Source organism: Electrona antarctica (assembly GCF_951216825.1).
Source record: "Electrona antarctica genome assembly, chromosome: 11".
Classification (NCBI taxonomy): Eukaryota; Metazoa; Chordata; class Actinopteri; order Myctophiformes; family Myctophidae; genus Electrona; species Electrona antarctica.
This window is the reverse complement of record NC_136792.1, coordinates 5052550-5074133: the sequence shown is the minus strand read 5'-3', so window position 1 is coordinate 5074133 and position 21584 is coordinate 5052550. Positions and strand designations below refer to the sequence as shown.

The 21584-nt window shown below is 47.1% G+C and overlaps 1 protein-coding gene across 2 annotated transcripts in view; it reads left to right on the top strand.

Moving 5' to 3' along the window:
- The window catches only part of prdm10 (PR domain containing 10), a 47634-nt gene that overhangs the window by 21667 nt on the left and 4383 nt on the right, over nt 1–21584 (top strand). Inside the window, exons 15-21 of one of the 2 annotated variants that reach the window (XM_079513957.1) lie at nt 602–781; nt 5294–5404; nt 7347–7547; nt 8437–8562; nt 10906–11076; nt 11866–12000; nt 14060–14234. In XM_079513957.1, coding sequence (XP_079370083.1) covers nt 602–781; nt 5294–5404; nt 7347–7547; nt 8437–8562; nt 10906–11076; nt 11866–12000; nt 14060–14234 — 1099 coding nt within the window. The remainder of the gene's footprint in view (nt 1–601; nt 782–5293; nt 5405–7346; nt 7548–8436; nt 8563–10905; nt 11077–11865; nt 12001–14059; nt 14235–21584) is intronic. The other variant, XM_079513958.1, reaches the window with a different exon arrangement.

The window sequence follows — 21584 nt, the reverse complement described above, 5'->3', positions numbered from 1 at the left end:
CGTGGGGCCCAAATAATTGAGCATGGTTACTACGGTCACTGACATTACGTCAGACCACAGCTGATCAGGCTATATAAGACCTTGCACCACTCAGTTCACACAAGTGTGATTTTTTTTTTACTGTGCACAACAACTCACTGTATGAAGTTCTAGACCAGGGGTTCTCAACCCGTGGGTCGCGACCCCTCGGGGGGTCGCCAAATTATTTTAGGGGGTCCCCAAATTATTAAAAAAAAAAAAAAAAAAAGGGGGGTTTTTTTTAATTTTATTTTCACAATTTTTCAAAAATAGCAGACCTACAAGCTCGTAGCGCGCCACTCGGTGGCCACTCGGTGGCGCGCTATGAGCTTGTAGATCTGCTATTTTTCAATAGCTAAATTATAACAATGCTTAAAACACCAAAAGGGGTTCCCGCCCAAAATGGTTTAAGGTTATTGTAGCAGTCAATTTATATTGGGGGTCGGGAGGGGGCGGGGCGGGGGTCCCGAGACGTTGCCAAAGCATTTCCGGGGGTCCCCGGCCAAAAACGTTGAGAACCCCTGTTCTAGACAACTAGCATGCTTATGAATGATGATGTTTTGCATTTCCTGGGCCTCTCTAGAGGAAAGACAAGCTGCGGGAACACATGCAGCGCATGCACAACCCCGACAGGGAGGCCAAGAAGGCGGACCGCGTCCACCGCTCCAAGACGCTGAAGATGAAGGTTCCCACCACGGACTTCGAGAGCTTCATGTTCAAGTGCCGTGTGTGCATGATGGGCTTCAGAAGGCGAGGCATGCTGGTCAGTATCACATGATGGGGTTCAGAAGGCGAGGCATGCTGGTCAGTATCACATGATGGGCTTCAGAAGGCGAGGCATGCTGGTCAGTATCACAGTGTGCATGATGGGCTTCAGAAGGAGAGGCATGCTGGTCAGTATCACAGTGTGCATGATGGGCTTCAGAAGGAGAGGCATGCTGGTCAGTATCACATGATGGGGTTCAGAAGGAGAGGCATGCTGGTCAGTATCACATGATGGGGTTCAGAAGGCGAGGCATGCTGGTCAGTATCACAGTGTGCATGATGGGGTTCAGAAGGAGAGGCATGCTGGTCAGTATCACAGTGTGCATGATGGGCTTCAGAAGGCGAGGCATGCTGGTCAGTATCACAGTGTGCATGATGGGGTTCAGAAGGAGAGGCATGCTGGTCAGTATCACAGTGTGCATGATGGGGTTCAGAAGGAGAGGCATGCTGGTCAGTATCACAGTGTGCATGATGGGGTTCAGAAGGAGAGGCATGCTGGTCAGTATCACATGATGGGGTTCAGAAGGAGAGGCATGCTGGTCAGTATCACATGATGGGGTTCAGAAGGAGAGGCATGCTGGTCAGTATCACATGATGGGCTTCAGAAGGAGAGGCATGCTGGTCAGTATCACAGTGTGCATGATGGGGTTCAGAAGGCGAGGCATGCTGGTCAGTATCACAGTGTGCATGATGGGGTTCAGAAGGAGAGGCATGCTGGTCAGTATCACATGATGGGGTTCAGAAGGAGAGGGATGCTGGTCAGTATCACATGATGGGGTTCAGAAGGAGAGGGATGCTGGTCAGTATCACATGATGGGGTTCAGAAGGAGAGGGATGCTGGTCAGTATCACATGATGGGGTTCAGAAGGAGAGGGATGCTGGTCAGTATCACATGATGGGGTTCAGAAGGAGAGGGATGCTGGTCAGTATCACATGATGGGCTTCAGAAGGAGAGGGATGCTGGTCAGTATCACAGTGTGTATGATGGGGTTCAGAAGGAGAGGGATGCTGGTCAGTATCACAGTGTGTATGATGGGGTTCAGAAGGAGAGGGATGCTGGTCAGTATCACATGATGGGGTTCAGAAGGAGAGGGATGCTGGTCAGTATCACATGATGGGCTTCAGAAGGAGAGGGATGCTGGTCAGTATCACAGTGTGTATGATGGGGTTCAGAAGGAGAGGCATGCTGGTCAGTATCACAGTGTGCATGATGGGCTTCAGAAGGCGAGGCATGCTGGTCAGTATCACATGATGGGGTTCAGAAGGCGAGGGATGCTGGTCAGTATCACATGATGGGCTTCAGAAGGAGAGGCATGCTGGTCAGTATCACATGATGGGGTTCAGAAGGAGAGGCATGCTGGTCAGTATCACATGATGGGGTTCAGAAGGCGAGGGATGCTGGTCAGTATCACAGTGTGCATGATGGGGTTCAGAAGGCGAGGCATGCTGGTCAGTATCACATGATGGGGTTCAGAAGGAGAGGCATGCTGGTCAGTATCACATGATGGGGTTCAGAAGGAGAGGCATGCTGGTCAGTATCACATGATGGGGTTCAGAAGGAGAGGCATGCTGGTCAGTATCACATGATGGGGTTCAGAAGGCGAGGCATGCTGGTCAGTATCACATGATGGGGTTCAGAAGGCGAGGCATGCTGGTCAGTATCACATGATGGGGTTCAGAAGGCGAGGCATGCTGGTCAGTATCACATGATGGGGTTCAGAAGGAGAGGCATGCTGGTCAGTATCACATGATGGGGTTCAGAAGGCGAGGCATGCTGGTCAGTATCACATGATGGGGTTCAGAAGGCGAGGCATGCTGGTCAGTATCACATGATGGGGTTCAGAAGGCGAGGCATGCTGGTCAGTATCACATGATGGGGTTCAGAAGGAGAGGCATGCTGGTCAGTATCACATGATGGGGTTCAGAAGGCGAGGCATGCTGGTCAGTATCACATGATGGGGTTCAGAAGGCGAGGCATGCTGGTCAGTATCACAGTGTGCATGATGGGGTTCAGAAGGCGAGGCATGCTGGTCAGTATCACAGTGTGCATGATGGGGTTCAGAAGGAGAGGCATGCTGGTCAGTATCACATGATGGGGTTCAGAAGGAGAGGCATGCTGGTCAGTATCACATGATGGGGTTCAGAAGGCGAGGCATGCTGGTCAGTATCACAGTGTGCATGATGGGGTTCAGAAGGCGAGGCATGCTGGTCAGTATCACATGATGGGGTTCAGAAGGCGAGGGATGCTGGTCAGTATCACATGATGGGGTTCAGAAGGAGAGGCATGCTGGTCAGTATCACAGTGTGCATGATGGGGTTCAGAAGGCGAGGCATGCTGGTCAGTATCACATGATGGGGTTCAGAAGGCGAGGGATGCTGGTCAGTATCACATGATGGGGTTCAGAAGGCGAGGGATGCTGGTCAGTATCACATGATGGGGTTCAGAAGGAGAGGCATGCTGGTCAGTATCACAGTGTGCATGATGGGGTTCAGAAGGCGAGGCATGCTGGTCAGTATCACATGATGGGCTTCAGAAGGCGAGGCATGCTGGTCAGTATCACATGATGGGGTTCAGAAGGCGAGGCATGCTGGTCAGTATCACATGATGGGGTTCAGAAGGCGAGGCATGCTGGTCAGTATCACAGTGTGCATGATGGGGTTCAGAAGGAGAGGCATGCTGGTCAGTATCACAGTGTGCATGATGGGGTTCAGAAGGAGAGGCATGCTGGTCAGTATCACATGATGGGGTTCAGAAGGAGAGGCATGCTGGTCAGTATCACATGATGGGGTTCAGAAGGCGAGGCATGCTGGTCAGTATCACATGATGGGGTTCAGAAGGCGAGGCATGCTGGTCAGTATCACATGATGGGGTTCAGAAGGCGAGGCATGCTGGTCAGTATCACAGTGTGTATGATGGGGTTCAGAAGGCGAGGGATGCTGGTCAGTATCACAGTGTGCATGATGGGGTTCAGAAGGCGAGGCATGCTGGTCAGTATCACAGTGTGCATGATGGGGTTCAGAAGGAGAGGCATGCTGGTCAGTATCACAGTGTACATGATGGGGTTCAGAAGGCGAGGCATGCTGGTCAGTATCACAGTGTGCATGATGGGGTTCAGAAGGCGAGGCATGCTGGTCAGTATCACATGATGGGGTTCAGAAGGCGAGGCATGCTGGTCAGTATCACAGTGTACATGATGGGGTTCAGAAGGCGAGGCATGCTGGTCAGTATCACAGTGTGCATGATGGGGTTCAGAAGGAGAGGCATGCTGGTCAGTATCACAGTGTACATGATGGGGTTCAGAAGGAGAGGGATGCTGGTCAGTATCACAGTGTGTATGATGGGGTTCAGAAGGAGAGGCATGCTGGTCAGTATCACAGTGTGCATGATGGGGTTCAGAAGGCGAGGGATGCTGGTCAGTATCACAGTGTGTATGATGGGGTTCAGAAGGAGAGGCATGCTGGTCAGTATCACAGTGTACATGATGGGGTTCAGAAGGAGAGGCATGCTGGTCAGTATCACAGTGTGCATGATGGGGTTCAGAAGGCGAGGCATGCTGGTCAGTATCACATGCTCATCAGTGGCGTGCACAGACATTTAGAGGGGCAGGTGCTCAAGTTAAAAAAGGGCACCTTGTGCAGCGCGTGGAACCGGCCGGTTGCCTTAATCCATTTTGGGCGGGAACCCCTTTTGGTGTTAGCATTATGTTATGCTTTAGCTATTGAAAAATAGCAGATCTACAAGCTCATAGCGCGCCACCGAGTGGTATTTTTGAAAAATCAAAAATCAAAAAAAAGATTTCAAAAGGGCACATTGCCAAAAGGGCAGGGGGTGCTCTAGCACCCCCTAGTGTCTATCTATGCACGCCACTGATGCTCATAAATGGTGTATATATATATACCGTATATATCCCATTTTTGGGCGGAAACCCCTTTTGGTGTTTTAAACATGTTATAATTTAGCTATTGAAAAATAGCAGAGCAGTTACATTTAGGTAATCATACCAGTCATTCTATACTATATGTGGAAGGTAATCAAAACCTTCACCACTCATGCCTAATGTGATGTGACAAAGAAAAAACATATAATCTGTTATAAAAAAATATATATTATTATTTTTTCCTTTGACCTGAGATCAGATTCTAAAAATGTCTTCTACATCCTGACAGTTTTCTGAAAAGGCTATGTTTCTATGTCAGTCGTTCTTCGATTTTTCAAAAATAGCATACCCTACAAGCTCGTAGCGCGCCACTCGGTGGCGCGCTATGAGCTTGTAGATCTGCTATTTTTCAATAGCTAAAGCATAACATAATGCTAACACCAAAAGGGGTTCCCGCCCAGAATGGGTTAACCACACGACCACGCTGCCTAGTGTAAAAGTATTTTTGAAGAATTCATGTAAATGCTGACCTAAGAGTATTTCTCTCCATGCTGACCTAAGAGTATATTTCTCTCCATGCTGACCTAAGAGTATATTTCTCTCCATGCTGACCTAAGAGTATTTCTCTCCAGGTGAATCATCTGTCAAAGCGTCATCCAGACATGCGTATAGACGACGTCCCTGAACTCACTCTACCCATCATCAAACCCAACAGAGACTACTTCTGCCAGTACTGTGACAAGGTAGGTTCTGTTGGACTCACTCTACCCATCATCAAACCCAACAGAGACTACTTCTGCCAGTACTGTGACAAGGTAGGTTCTGTCCCTGAACTCACTCTACCCATCATCAAACCCAACAGAGACTACTTCTGCCAGTACTGTGACAAGGTAGGTTCTGTCCCTGAACTCACTCTACCCATCATCAAACCCATCTGATTGTCTTCTGTCTGTCTGTCTGTCTGTCTGTCTGTCTGTCTGTCTGTCTGTCTGTCTGTCTGTCTGTCTGTCTGTCTGTCTGTCTGTCAGTCAGTCAATGGTAGTCCCTTATTGGGTGTTGATGTTGACGTAACTAGGGTACGTCAACATCGAGTCGAGGGCGACTGTGGCTCAGGAGGTAGAGCAGGTCGTCCAATGATCCATGGGTCGGCGGTTCGAATCCCGGCTCCTCCTGTCTACATGTCGAAGTGTCCTTGGGCAAGACACTGAACCCCAAATTGCTCCCGATGTGCTGGTTGGTGCCTTGCATGGCTTCCGACGCAATCGGTGTATGAATGTGTGTGTGAATGGGTGTATGAATGTGTGTGTGAATGGGTGAATATAATGCACAGTCTATGTAAAGCGCCTTGGATAAAGGCGCTATATAAATGCACCATTTACCATTTAGGGTACATTTCAAGGTTGGTATGAGGTCAGTAACAGGTCTAAAGGATGTAGAACAGCAGTAGTAATAGACATCAGTCAGTAGCAGTACTTGCGTGCTCTGCTTGCTCACTGTGCAAGTTGGCAGGTCATCTCTAGTTTATTTTAATTCAAGTTGGCAGGTCATCTCTAGTTTATTTTAATTCAAGTTGGCAGGTCATCTCTAGTTTATTTTAATTCAAGTTGGCAGGTCATCTCTAGTTTATTTTAATTCAAGTTGGCAGGTCATCTCTAGTTTATTTTAATTCAAGTTGGCAGGTCATCTCTAGTTTATTTTAATTCAAGTTGGCAGGTCATCTCTAGTTTATTTTAATTCAAGTTGGCAGGTCATCTCTAGTTTATTTTAATTCAAGTTGGCAGGTCATCTCTAGTTTATTTTAATTCAAGTTGGCAGGTCATCTCTAGTTTATTTTAATTCAAGTTGGCAGGTCATCTCTAGTTTATTTTAATTCAAGTTGGCAGGTCATCTCTAGTTTATTTTAATTCAAGTTGGCAGGTCATCTCTAGTTTATTTTAATTCAAGTTGGCAGGTCATCTCTAGTTTATTTTAATTCAAGTTGGCAGGTCATCTCTAGTTTATTTTAATTCAAGTTGGCAGGTCATCTCTAGTTTATTTTAATTCAAGTTGGCAGGTCATCTCTAGTTTATTTTAATTCAAGTTGGCAGGTCATCTCTAGTTTATTTTAATTCAAGTTGGCAGGTCATCTCTAGTTTATTTTAATTCAAGTTGGCAGGTCATCTCTAGTTTATTTTAATTCAAGTTGGCAGCTCATCTCTAGTTTATTTTAATTCAAGTTGGCAGCTCATCTCTAGTTTATTTTAATTCCGATTTTCGTTACTTTGAGCATATTCAGAAATGCAACCCCCTTCCAAATGATTTGGCGAGCCCTCCAGGGGCCACGAAACCACTGACCCTAACCCTAACCCTAACCCTCCAGGGGCCACGAAACCACTGCATTAGACCATCAGGCTGTATCTGGTCACCACATTTCCTCTGGACATGATGAATGTATGTGTGCCATCTCAGGTGTATAAGAGTGGACATGATGAATGTATGTATAATTCCAGGTGTATAAGAGTGCCAGTAAGAGGAACATGATGAATGTATGTCTGCCATCTCAGGTGTATAAGAGTGGACATGATGACTGTATGTATGTTTCAGGTGTATAAGAGTGCCAGTAAGAGGAACATGATGACTGTATGTATGTTTCAGGTGTATAAGAGTGCCAGTAAGAGGAACATGATGACTGTATGTATGTTTCAGGTGTATAAGAGTGCCAGTAAGAGGAAGGCCCACATACTGAAGAACCACCCAGGGGCAGAGTTGCCGCCCAGCATCCGCAAGCTCCGCCCGGCTGCTCCCGGGGAGCCAGACCCCATGCTGAGCACGCACACCCAGCTCACAGGCACCATCGCCAGCGCGCCCGTCTGCTGCCCTCACTGTGCCAAGCAGTACAGCAGCAAGGTGAGCTCCACGCCCCCACCCCTCTCTCTCTCTCTCTCTCTCTCTCTCTCTCTCTCTCTCTCTCTCTCTCTCTCTCTCTCTCTCTCTCTGTGCCAAGCAGTACAGCAGCAAGGTGAGCTCCACGCCACACCCAGACACCCCCCCACCCCTCTCTCTCTCTCTCTCTCTCTCTCTCTCTCTCTCTCTCTCTCTCTCTCTCTCAAGCAGTACAGCAGCAAGGTGAGCTCCACGCCACACCCAGGCACCCCCCCACCCCTCTCTCTCTCTCTCTCTCTCTCGACATCGTCCTCAGACGAGCCCTCCATCGGCGTCTCCAGTCATCTCCATATTTGTGCTTTCTGCACCAGCATCTTTCTTTAGTACGTCCACGTAGGTATAGGTGAGGGACGTCCTCTCGATCGATGCCGGTGTGTTGGTTAACTTGGTTCCCACAGTACAAGCTTTTTGGCCGGGAGTTTTTCTATAATCTTTATCCCACGATTTTGTAACCCACTTTTCACCCCTGTGTCAATTATCTAATGTGATCCTGGGCTCTACACACCCTCCGCCAACCTAGTCCCCATATATGGGGGACATGGGGAGAGCAACGGACTTGAACTCATGCTTCCTTCATGCCTGAGTGTCCAAGTTGCTCCTTTACACCTGACAGGGGGGAGTTTCCCTGGTTGGACGTAGCGCGTGGAAGGAACACGTTATTCCAACCAGTTCCTTTCCCCTCCATCAGGCGCCCCGGCTGGCCAGGGGGAGGCAGTTTAGAGACCAGGATTACTGCATGTTTTTTGTGAGGGTGGGGGTTAGGGGAAATAACCAATAATAACACCTGGACCACTTATTTAACGTCATCCTCCTTGATTCATCTGTGTTTCCCCTTCATGTTGTTGCGTCTCAGACCAAGATGGTCCAGCACATCAGGAAGAAACATCCAGAGTTCGCTCAGATGGCCAACAGCACCGCTGTGATCAGCAGCAGCCCTTCTGTCATTAACGCAGACGGAACCACGGCCGAGACCGTAGTGGTAAGAAGACTACAATATACTAGAACAGGGGTTCTCAACCCGTGGGTCGCGACCCCTCGGGGGGTCGCCAAATTATTTTAGGGGGTCCCCAAATTATTTTCAAAAAAAAAAAAAGATTTATTTTTAAATTTTATTTTCACTTTTTAAAAAAAATAGCAGACCTACAAGCTCGTAGCGCGCCACTCGGTGGCGCGCTATGAGCTTGTAGATCTGCTATTTTTCAATAGCTAAATTATAACAATGCTTAAAACACTAAAAGGGGTTCCCGCCCAAAATGGGTTAATGGTTAATGTAGCAGTCAATTTATATTGGGGGTCGGGAGGGGGCGGGGCGGGGGTCCCGAGACATTGCCAAAGCATTTCCGGGGGTCCCCGGCCAAAAACGTTGAGAACCCCTGTACTAGAACATACTATCTACTCTAGAGAACCTTTTAACCGTAGTGGTAAGAACACTACAATATACTGTATACTAGAACATACTATCTACTCTAGAGAACCTTTTAACCGTAGTGGTAAGAACACTACAATATACTGTATACTAGAACATACTATCTACTCTAGAGAACCTTTTAACCGTAGTGGTAAGAACACTACAATATACTGTATACTAGAACATACTATCTACTCTAGAGGACCTTTTAACCGTAGTGGTAAGAACACTACAATGTACTGTATACTAGAACATACTATCTACTCTAGAGAACCTTTTAACCATAGTGGTAAGAACACTACAATATACTGTATACTAGAACATACTATCTACTCTAGAGAACCTTTTAACCATAGTGGTAAGAACACTACAATATACTGTATACTAGAACATACTATCTACTCTAGAGAACCTTTTAACCGTAGTGGTAAGAACACTACAATATACTGTATACTAGAACATACTATCTACTCTAGAGAACCTTTTAACCGTAGTGGTAAGAACACTACAATATACTGTATACTAGAACATACTATCTACTCTAGAGAACCTTTTAACCGTAGTGGTAAGAACACTACAATATACTGTATACTAGAACATACTATCTACTCTAGAGAACCTTTTAACCGTAGTGGTAAGAACACTACAATATACTGTATACTAGAACATACTATCTACTCTAGAGAACCTTTTAACCGTAGTGGTAAGAACACTACAACATACTGTATACTAGAACATACTCTACTCTAGAGAACCTTTTAACAAGACCAATTATTTGTTCACAAACATTGAGACTAAACGCAACATATCCCCAAACCTGCTGAGTGCAGTGACCACTGTTTCCATTGCATGTTATGAGAGATGGGGTTCATGTGGTGCCGGCCTGCCGGATAAGCACGCCTGGTGCTTATCAGTGTGACATGTACAGTACAGTACATTACAAGTAAGACGCGCGAACGCGGGAAGCGAACGCAGCTCGTAAATTGCAATAACAACAATTAGAATAAATTACGTACTTTTTTAAGGTTTTTTTTAAGTTCTCTTTTTTTTTAAGTTAAGTTTTTTGTGCGCGTGTGTGTGTGTGTTTTGTGTGTGATACAGCTGCGCCCTCTGGACTCACAGAGTCACAGACACACAGACAGACAGTTTAGGCCAGCTTCTATAGTTAGTGCTCACTGCGTTCGCAATCACTGTGTTCGCAATCACTGCGTTCGCAATCATGCCAAATAGTTGCCTCTGTCACACTCCAATTCACTTTACGGATAAGGAGGATATTGGTCATGCCTTATGACATCATAAGGCACATGAGGCTGTTTTGTGTATAGCACAGGGAGAATTCATTCCACAGGGACATTTTTTTTTCCAACAATGTATTTATTTTCCTTTTTTACACACAAATGACAATACAAATATACAAAAAAACAACAACAATGAACAGTACAAGACAATTACTGATATAAAGAAAGCAAAACAACAATAACCAAAAACAACAACAAAACAAAACAAAAACAACAACAGCACTACTCCTCTTCAGCTCCATCCATTAAATGTGACAAATTCTTGTTCTTTATGTATCTTATAAAACGGCCCCACACCTCCTGAAACATTTCTTGTTTGTCCTTAAGAATGTATGCAATCTTTTCCAAAGGTAAACATAAAGGCAATTCCCTGAACCACTGTGTAATACTTGGTTTGTCTGGCCTCTTCCAGGTCAATGCTATCACTCTCTTAGCTTGTAAAAGACATATATCTATAAACATTTGTTCATTACGCTTTATCTTGTGTCCCTCCGGATATAGACCGAGCAGGAAGAACTTTGGTTCTGGTACAATATTTATTTTGAAAGTGTTTCATAGGATATATTGACATGTAAAGTGATTCTCCCCCCCCCCCCCCCCCCCCCCCCCCCAACAGACCACGGACCTGCTGACCCAGGCCATGACTGAGCTGTCTCAGACGTTGACCACAGACTACCGCACGGCCCAGGGAGACTACCAGAGGATCCAGTACATCCCGGTGTCGCAGGCGGGCGGCGGCCTGGCACAGTCTCAGCACATCCAGCTCCAAGTGGTCCAGGTGGCCGCGGTAAGAATTAACATTTATATTCACTGTTTAACCCATTTTGGGGCGGGAACCCCTTTTGGTGTTTTAAACATTATGTTATAATTTAGCTGTTGAAAAATAGCAGATCTACAAGCTCATAGCGCGCCACCGAGTGGCGCGCTACGAGCTTGTAGGTCTGCTATTTTTGAAAAATCGTGAAAATGTGCCTGAAATCTTTGAATATATATTCCTTCAGAGCGATTTCTTAACTCAAATCTTTGCTACTGAGAGCGAGGGTCCCTGGAACTACATATTTTCAGATGGGGGTCAGCGGCCAATGTCATATATATTTGGGGTTCCTTGACATGAATATGTTTGAGAACAACTGACATAGAAAAAGAAACATGTTTTTTTTTCTGATTTTTTTTTTTTAATTTCGAAGTCAGGTCTAAATGAGTTAAAGCATCTGGCTGAGGCTGTTGTTGTTGTTGAGTCTCTCGTCGTTGATCAACCTCTCGAGTCCATATTTTATACTTTTCACAAACAATGCGACTTATTGAGAGCTTGTAGATCGGCTAATGTTCACCCTTTTGGAAAATGTGGACGCGACTCTATGCAGCACTTCTTCTTCCTTCAATGTTGTGTGTGTGTGTGTGTGTGTGTGTGTGTGTGTGTGTGTGTGTGTGTGTGTGTGTGTGTGTGTGTGTGTGTGGTGTGTGTGTGTGTGTGTGTGTGTGTGTGTGTGTGTGTGTGTGTGTGTGTGTGTGTGTGTGTGTGTGTGTGTGTGTGTGTGTGTGTGTGTGTGTGTGTGTGCGCCCCCCCACCCACCAGGCCTCCCCACATTCCCAACACCCCACGGTGGATGTCAGTCAGCTGCACGACCCTCACGGCTACAGCCAGCACTCCATCCAGGTGCAGCACATCCAGGTCTCTGAGGCCACGGGCAGCTCACAGGGAGGCAGCCAGGTGCACATACACACACACACACACACACACACACACACACAGATCAGCTATTTTCAAATGGCCGAAATTTATATAAGGCTGATAGGTGATAATACTCTTCACAAAGTAACTATAGTTAACTAAAGTTTTCAAATAATTGTAGTGGAGTAAAAGTACAATATTTAAAATACTCAAGTAAGGTGCAATTTCCTCAAAATTGTACCCATTTAGGCCTGACGTCGAAATTTAAAAAAATGTCTTCTAAATCATGACAATTTTCTGAAAATCCTCATGTATGTGGTTTTCAATATTTTCATGTCAAGGACCCCAAAAATATATGTATTAGGGGTTAGGGTTAGACCCCCATCTGGAAATATATGTATTAGGGGTTAGGGTTAGACCCCCATCTGGAAATATATGTATTAGGGGTTAGGGTTAGACCCCCATCTGGAAATATATGTATTAGGGGTTAGGGTTAGACCCCCATCTGGAAATATATGTATTAGGGGTTAGGGTTAGACCCCCATCTGAAAATATATGTATTAGGGGTTAGGGTTAGACCCCCATCTGGAAATATATGTATTAGGGGTTAAGGTCATTACACACTGGCGAATTAGCGACGCGAATTATTCGCACGCGAATAATTCGCCCTTTTTTTAAAACCAATTGAAGTCAATGCAAGCTTCCACATCAGTGGCGAATGTGCGAATGTGCGAAAATGCGACCGTTTTCGCTCTTTATTTGTTCGCTCCGGTGTTCGCTCCGGTGTCGAATTTTTAATTCGCGTCGCTAATTCGCCAGTGTGTAATGACCTTTAGGGTTAGACCCCCATCTGAAAATATATGTATTAGGGGTTAGGGTTAGACCCCCATCTGGAAATATATTGTTCCAGGAACCCCCCCAGAAGCGAAGATTTGAGTTAAAAAAGAATATATATTCAAACATTTGCGCCACATTTTCACGATTTTTCAAAAATCACACACACACACACAGTCACATTACATTGAAGGAAGAAGAAGTGCTGCATAGATAGAGTCGCGTCCAAATTTTCCAAAAGGGTGAACATTAGCCGATCTACAAGCTCATAGCGTGGCACCGAGTGCTGCGCTATGAGCTTGTAGGTCTGCTATTTTTCAACAGCTAAAGTACAACATAATGCACCCATTCTGGGCGGGAACCCCTTTTGGTGTTAGCATTATGTTATGCTTTAGCTATTGAAAAACAGCAGATCTACAAGCTCATAGCGCGCCACCGAGTGGCGCGCTATGAGCTTGTAGGTCTGCTATTTTTTTTTTAAATCGAAGAACGACTGACATAGAAACATAGCTTTTTCAGAAAACTGTCTGGATGTAGAAGACATTTTTAGAATCTGATCTCAGGTCAGAATGGGTTAAAACACCAAAAGTGGTTCCCGCCCAAAATGGGTTTAAGTAAATGTACTTCCCACCACTGGATGTGTGGTATTTGAGGGGGGGGGTGGGGGGGGGGGGAGGGGGGGGGGCAGCGAATGAGGGGCAAGGAGTTTGAGACAGACCTGGACTCTGTGCTCAGGGACGGAAGCCAAAAGTCTGATTAGGAGCTTAGAGTCGGAGCAGATTTTCACAACCTGCATTAGAAAAGTCTCCTGGGGTGCGACCGACCAACATGGCAGCAGCAGCATAGACTTCTGACATTGAGCTATAATAATTATCATGTTTGGGAAAACAGAACAAAGAATAAGGTAGAGAAAAGAAATGGTACAATGTGGGACATCTTGCCGCACTAATTGAAAGCCTTGCACCCTGTTTATCCGTTGGCCTTTTTGTTCCACCTTCTCCTACCAAACCAAACCGCACTGTTTGCACAAATCGAATGTAACGATACGAATGTATGTAACGAATTCTAGTCTGTCTAATTCAATAAAAGCACATATACAAAATATATATTGCACATGGCTTTAGGCAACTTGCACTCTGCCCGTTGATGTGGCTACACTTTAATCGTGGTCACTGTTACAATTCTGTTATGTGGTGAATTGGGGCTGTTGTTAAAGGGAACACATTTATGATTTTTTTTCTAACCTTAACGATCTCCCTCACAGGTCCAAGGTCAGCCTCTAAGCCCCTCCTCTCAGCATGGCGGCCAGGACCTAAGCCCCACCCAGTTGACCCCTGTGACCTTGGCACAGAGCCACACCCTCCAGAGCGCCGGCAGTCAGCAGCAGGGCACGGTGCAGCACGCCTACATCCCTGGGAACTGGAACTACAGAGGATACCGTGAGTTGGATATTGTATAGAGGGTATGCGTGTGACATCATCGTACCTGGAAGTTATGCGGGAACGCCCACTGAGTGGCAAAAAACGACTTTCTGGCCTTGACAGCCCATTCATCCAAACAGAAAAGTCTGATTGCATTCAACAATGTTAAACTCACCAACATTGCAGCTGTACGAAAAGCTTGAATTATCCTCTTTCTATCTGCAAAGTTTTTGTTTCATAAAAATCCACCATAGAAACGTTATGAGCTACTTTCTGTCAAGAAATGTCCCGCATTTGATTATTTTTCTAAGTGTCAGAGTTTGGAAGTGCTTGTTTTCAATAACACAACATTTTGCTGCCTCCTGCATTATGTGACATTTAGAAACAGGTGGTACGGCAGGACGGTTGAGTGATTTCCAACGAGCGCTTCAAACTCCAACACTCCATAATGCTGCTCAATGTTTTGCCACTCAGTCTAGATGAGGGGGGCGTGTCCTGATGGGAATACTCCATACTGGGATACTCTCTATTGTATGTTGTTTTTATGTTGTGATGTTTTATGTGGACCCCAGGAAGACTAGCGACCGCAGCAGTATGTTGTGATGTTTTATGTGGACCCCAGGAAGACTAGCGACCGCAGCAGTATGTTGTGATGTTTTATGTGGACCCCAGGAAGACTAGCGACCGCAGCAGTATGTTGTGATGTTTTATGTGGACCCCAGGAAGACTAGCGGACCGCAGCAGTATGTTGTGATGTTTTATGTGGACCCCAGGAAGACTAGCGACCGCAGCAGTATGTTGTGATGTTTTATGTGGACCCCAGGAAGACTAGCGACCGCAGCAGTATGTTGTGATGTTTTATGTGGACCCCAGGAAGACTAGCGACCGCAGCAGTATGTTGTGATGTTTTATGTGGACCCCAGGAAAGACTAGCGACCGCAGCAGTATGTTGTGATGTTTTATGTGGACCCCAGGAAGACTAGCGACCGCAGCAGTATGTTGTGATGTTTTATGTGGACCCCAGGAAGACTAGCGACCGCAGCAGTATGTTGTGATGTTTTATGTGGACCCCAGGAAGACTAGCGACCGCAAGCAGTATGTTGTGATGTTTTATGTGGACCCCAGGAAGACTAGCGACCGCAGCAGTATGTTGTGATGTTTTATATGGACCCCAGGAAGACTAGCGACCGCAGCAGTATGTTGTGATGTTTATGTGGACCCCAGGAAGACTAGCGACCGCAGCAGTATGTTGTGATGTTTTATGTGGACCCCAGGAAGACTAGCGACCCGCAGCAGTATGTTGTGATGTTTTATGTGGACCCCAGGAAGACTAGCGACCGCAGCAGTATGTTGTGATGTTTTATATGGACCCCAGGAAGACTAGCGACCGCAGCAGTATGTTGTGATGTTTTATGTGGACCCCAGGAAGACTAGCGACCGCAGCAGTATGTTGTGATGTTTTATATGGACCCCAGGAAGACTAGCGACCGCAGCAGTATGTTGTGATGTTTTATGTGGACCCCAGGAAGACTAGCGACCGCAGCAGTATGTTGTGATGTTTTATGTGGACCCCAGGAAGACTAGCGACCGCAGCAGTATGTTGTGATGTTTTATGTGGACCCCAGGAAGACTAGCGACCGCAGCAGTATGTTGTGATGTTTTATGTGGACCCCAGGAAGACTAGCGACCGCAGCAGTATGTTGTGATTGTTTTATGTGGACCCCAGGAAGACTAGCGACCGCAGCAGTATGTTGTGATGTTTTATGTGGACCCCAGGAAGACTAGCGACCGCAGCAGTATGTTGTGATGTTTTATGTGGACCCCAGGAAGACTAGCGACCGCAGCAGTATGTTGTGATGTTTTATGTGGACCCCAGGAAGACTAGCGACCGCAGCAGTATGTTGTGATGTTTTATGTGGACCCCAGGAAGACTAGCGACCGCAGCAGTATGTTGTGATGTTTTATGTGGACCCCAGGAAGACTAGCGACCGCAGCAGTATGTTGTGATGTTTTATGTGGACCCCAGGAAGACTAGCGACCGCAGCAGTATGTTGTGATGTTTTATGTGGACCCCAGGAAGACTAGCGACCGCAGCAGTATGTTGTGATGTTTTATGTGGACCCCAGGAAGACTAGCGACCGCAGCAGTATGTTGTGATGTTTTATATGGACCCCAGGAAGACTAGCGACCGCAGCAGTATGTTGTGATGTTTTATGTGGACCCCAGGAAGACTAGCGACCGCAGCAGTATGTTGTGATGTTTTATGTGGACCCCAGGAAGACTAGCGACCGCAGCAGTATGTTGTGATGTTTTATGTGGACCCCAGGAAGACTAGCGACCGCAGCAGTATGTTGTGATGTTTTATGTGGACCCCAGGAAGACTAGCGACCGCAGCAGTATGTTGTGATGTTTTATATGGACCCCAGGAAGACTAGCGACCGCAGCAGTATGTTGTGATGTTTTATGTGGACCCCAGGAAGACTAGCGACCGCAGCAGTATGTTGTGATGTTTTTATGTGGACCCCAGGAAGACTAGCGACCGCAGCAGTATGTTGTGATGTTTTATGTGGACCCCAGGAAGACTAGCGACCGCAGCAGTATGTTGTGATGTTTTATGTGGACCCCAGGAAGACTAGCGACCGCAGCAGTATGTTGTGATGTTTTATGTGGACCCCAGGAAGACTAGCGACCGCAGCAGTATGTTGTGATGTTTTATGTGGACCCCAGGAAGACTAGCGACCGCAGCAGTATGTTGTGATGTTTTATGTGGACCCCCAGGAAGACTAGCGACCGCAGCAGTATGTTGTGATGTTTTATGTGGACCCCAGGAAGACTAGCGACCGCAGCAGTATGTTGTGATGTTTTATGTGGACCCCAGGAAGACTAGCGACCGCAGCAGTATGTTGTGATGTTTTATGTGGACCCCAGGAAGACTAGCGACCGCAGCAGTATGTTGTGATGTTTTATGTGGACCCCAGGAAGACTAGCGACCGCAGCAGTATGTTGTGATGTTTTATGTGGACCCCAGGAAGACTAGCGACCGCAGCAGTATGTTGTGATGTTTTATGTGGACCCCAGGAAGACTAGCGACCGCAGCAGTATGTTGTGATGTTTTATGTGGACCCCAGGAAGACTAGCGACCGCAGCAGTATGTTGTGATGTTTTATGTGGACCCCAGGAAGACTAGCGACCGCAGCAGTATGTTGTGATGTTTTATGTGGACCCCAGGAAGACTAGCGACCGCAGCAGTATGTTGTGATGTTTTATGTGGACCCCAGGAAGACTAGCGACCGCAGCAGTATGTTGTGATGTTTTATGTGGACCCCAGGAAGACTAGCGACCGCAGCAGTATGTTGTGATGTTTTATGTGGACCCCAGGAAGACTAGCGACCGCAGCAGTATGTTGTGATGTTTTATGTGGACCCCAGGAAGACTAGCGACCGCAGCAGTATGTTGTGATGTTTTATGTGGACCCCAGGAAGACTAGCGACCGCAGCAGTATGTTGTGATGTTTTATGTGGACCCCAGGAAGACTAGCGACCGCAGCAGTATGTTGTGATGTTTTATGTGGACCCCAGGAAGACTAGCGACCGCAGCAGTATGTTGTGATGTTTTATGTGGACCCCAGGAAGACTAGCGACCGCAGCAGTATGTTGTGATGTTTTATGTGGACCCCCAGGAAGACTAGCGACCGCAGCAGTATGTTGTGATGTTTTATGTGGACCCCAGGAAGACTAGCGACCGCAGCAGTATGTTGTGATGTTTTATGTGGACCCCAGGAAGACTAGCGACCGCAGCAGTATGTTGTGATGTTTTATGTGGACCCCAGGAAGACTAGCGACCGCAGCAGTATGTTGTGATGTTTTATGTGGACCCCAGGAAGACTAGCGACCGCAGCAGTATGTTGTGATGTTTTATGTGGACCCCAGGAAGACTAGCGACCGCAGCAGTATGTTGTGATGTTTTATGTGGACCCCAGGAAGACTAGCGACCGCAGCAGTATGTTGTGATGTTTTATGTGGACCCCAGGAAGACTAGCGACCGCAGCAGTATGTTGTGATGTTTTATGTGGACCCCAGAAGACTAGCGACCGCAGCAGTATGTTGTGATGTTTTATGTGGACCCCAGGAAGACTAGCGACCGCAGCAGTATGTTGTGATGTTTTTATGTGGACCCCAGGAAGACTAGCGACCGCAGCAGTATGTTGTGATGTTTTATGTGGACCCCAGGAATACTAGCGACCGCAGCAGTATGTTGTGATGTTTTATGTGGACCCCAGGAAGACTAGCGACCGCAGCAGTATGTTGTGATGTTTTATGTGGACCCCAGGAAGACTAGCGACCGCAGCAGTATGTTGTGATGTTTTATGTGGACCCCAGGAAGACTAGCGACCGCAGCAGTATGTTGTGATGTTTTATGTGGACCCCAGGAAGACTAGCGACCGCAGCAGTATGCTTGTGATGTTTTATGTGGACCCCAGGAAGACTAGCGACCGCAGCAGTATGTTGTGATGTTTTATGTGGACCCCAGGAAGACTAGCGACCGCAGCAGTATGTTGTGATGTTTTATGTGGACCCCAGGAAGACTAGCGACCGCAGCAGTATGTTGTGATGTTTTATGTGGACCCCAGGAAGACTAGCGACCGCAGCAGTATGTTGTGATGTTTTATGTGGACCCCAGGAAGACTAGCGACCGCAGCAGTATGTTGTGATGTTTTATGTGGACCCCAGGAAGACTAGCGACCGCAGCAGTATGTTGTGATGTTTTATGTGGACCCCAGGAAGACTAGCGACCGCAGCAGTATGTTCGTGATGTTTTATGTTGGACCCCAGGAAGACTAGCGACCGCAGCAGTATGTTGTGATGTTTTATGTGGACCCCAGGAAGACTAGCGACCGCAGCAGTATGTTGTGATGTTTTATGTGGACCCCAGGAAGACTAGCGACCGCAGCAGTATGTTGTGATGTTTTATGTGGACCCCAGGAAGACTAGCGACCGCAGCAGTATGTTGTGATGTTTTATGTGGACCCCAGGAAGACTAGCGACCGCAGCAGTATGTTGTGATGTTTTATGTGGACCCCAGGAAGACTAGCGACCGCAGCAGTATGTTGTGATGTTTTATGTGGACCCCAGGAAGACTAGCGACCGCAGCAGTATGTTGTGATGTTTTATGTGGACCCCAGGAAGACTAGCGACCGCAGCAGTATGTTGTGATGTTTTATGTGGACCCCAGGAAGACTAGCGACCGCAGCAGTATGTTGTGATGTTTTATGTGGACCCCAGGAAGACTAGCGACCGCAGCAGTATGTTGTGATGTTTTATGTGGACCCCAGGAAGACTAGCGACCGCAGCAGTATGTTGTGATGTTTTATGTGGACCCAGGAAGACTAGCGGCCGCAGCAGTATGTTGTGATGTTTTATGTGGACCCCAGGAAGACTAGCGACCGCAGCAGTATGTTGTGATGTTTTATGTGGACCCCAGGAAGACTAGCGACCGCAGCAGTATGTTGTGATGTTTTATGTGGACCCCAGGAAGACTAGCGACCGCAGCAGTATGTTGTGATGTTTTATGTGGACCCCAGGAAGACTAGCGACCGCAGCAGTATGTTGTGATGTTTTATGTGGACCCCAGGAAGACTAGCGACCGCAGCAGTATGTTGTGATGTTTTATGTGGACCCCAGGAAGACTAGCGACCGCAGCAGTATGTTGTGATGTTTTATGTGGACCCCAGGAAGACTAGCGACCGCAGCAGTATGTTGTGATGTTTTATGTGGACCCCAGGAAGACTAGCGACCGCAGCAGTATGTTGTGATGTTTTATGTGGACCCCAGGAAGACTAGCGACCGCAGCAGTATGTTGTGATGTTTTATGTGGACCCCAGGAAGACTAGCGACCGCAGCAGTATGTTGTGATGTTTTATGTGGACCCCAGGAAGACTAGCGACCGCAGCAGTATGTTGTGATGTTTTATGTGGACCCCAGAAGACTAGCGACCGCAGCAGTATGTTGTGATGTTTTATGTGGACCCCAGGAAGACTAGCGACCGCAGCAGTATGTTGTGATGTTTTATGTGGACCCCAGGAAGACTAGCGACCGCAGCAGTATGTTGTGATGTTTTATGTGGACCCCAGGAAGACTAGCGACCGCAGCAGTATGTTGTGATGTTTTATGTGGACCCCAGGAAGACTAGCGACCGCAGCAGTATGTTGTGATGTTTTATGTGGACCCCAGGAAGACTAGCGACCGCAGCAGTATGTTGTGATGTTTTATGTGGACCCCAGGAAGACTAGCGACCGCAGCAGTATGTTGTGATGTTTTATGTGGACCCCAGGAAGACTAGCGACCGCAGCAGTATGTTGTGATGTTTTATGTGGACCCCAGAAGACTAGCGACCGCAGCAGTATGTTGTGATGTTTTATGTGGACCCCAGGAAGACTAGCGACCGCAGCAGTATGTTGTGATGTTTTATGTGGACCCCAGGAAGACTAGCGACCGCAGCAGTATGTTGTGATGTTTTATGTGGACCCCAGGAAGACTAGCGACCGCAGCAGTATGTTGTGATGTTTTATGTGGACCCCAGGAAGACTAGCGACCGCAGCAGTATGTTGTGATGTTTTATGTGGACCCCAGGAAGACTAGCGACCGCAGCAGTATGTTGTGATGTTTTATGTGGACCCCAGGAAGACTAGCGACCGCAGCAGTATGTTGTGATGTTTTTATGTGGACCCCAGGAAGACTAGCGACCGCAGCAGTATGTTGTGATGTTTTATGTGGACCCCAGGAAGACTAGCGACCGCAGCAGTATGTTGTGATGTTTTATGTGGACCCCAGGAAGACTAGCGACCGCAGCAGTATGTTGTGATGTTTTATGTGGACCCCAGGAAGACTAGCGACCGCAGCAGTATGTTGTGATGTTTTATGTGGACCCCAGGAAGACTAGCGACCGCAGCAGTATGTTGTGATGTTTTATGTGGACCCCAGGAAGACTAGCGACCGCAGCAGTATGTTGTGATGTTTTATGTGGACCCCAGGAAGACTAGCGACCGCAGCAGTATGTTGTGATGTTTTATGTGGACCCCAGGAAGACTAGCGACCGCAGCAGTATGTTGTGATGTTTATGTGGACCCCAGGAAGACTAGCGACCGCAGCAGTATGTTGTGATGTTTTATGTGGACCCCAGGAAGACTAGCGACCGCAGCAGTATGTTGTGATGTTTTATGTGGACCCCAGGAAGACTAGCGACCGCAGCAGTATGTTGTGATGTTTTATGTGGACCCCAGGAAGACTAGCGACCGCAGCAGTATGTTGTGATGTTTTATGTGGACCCCAGGAAGACCAGCGACCGCAGCAGTATGTTGTGATGTTTCAT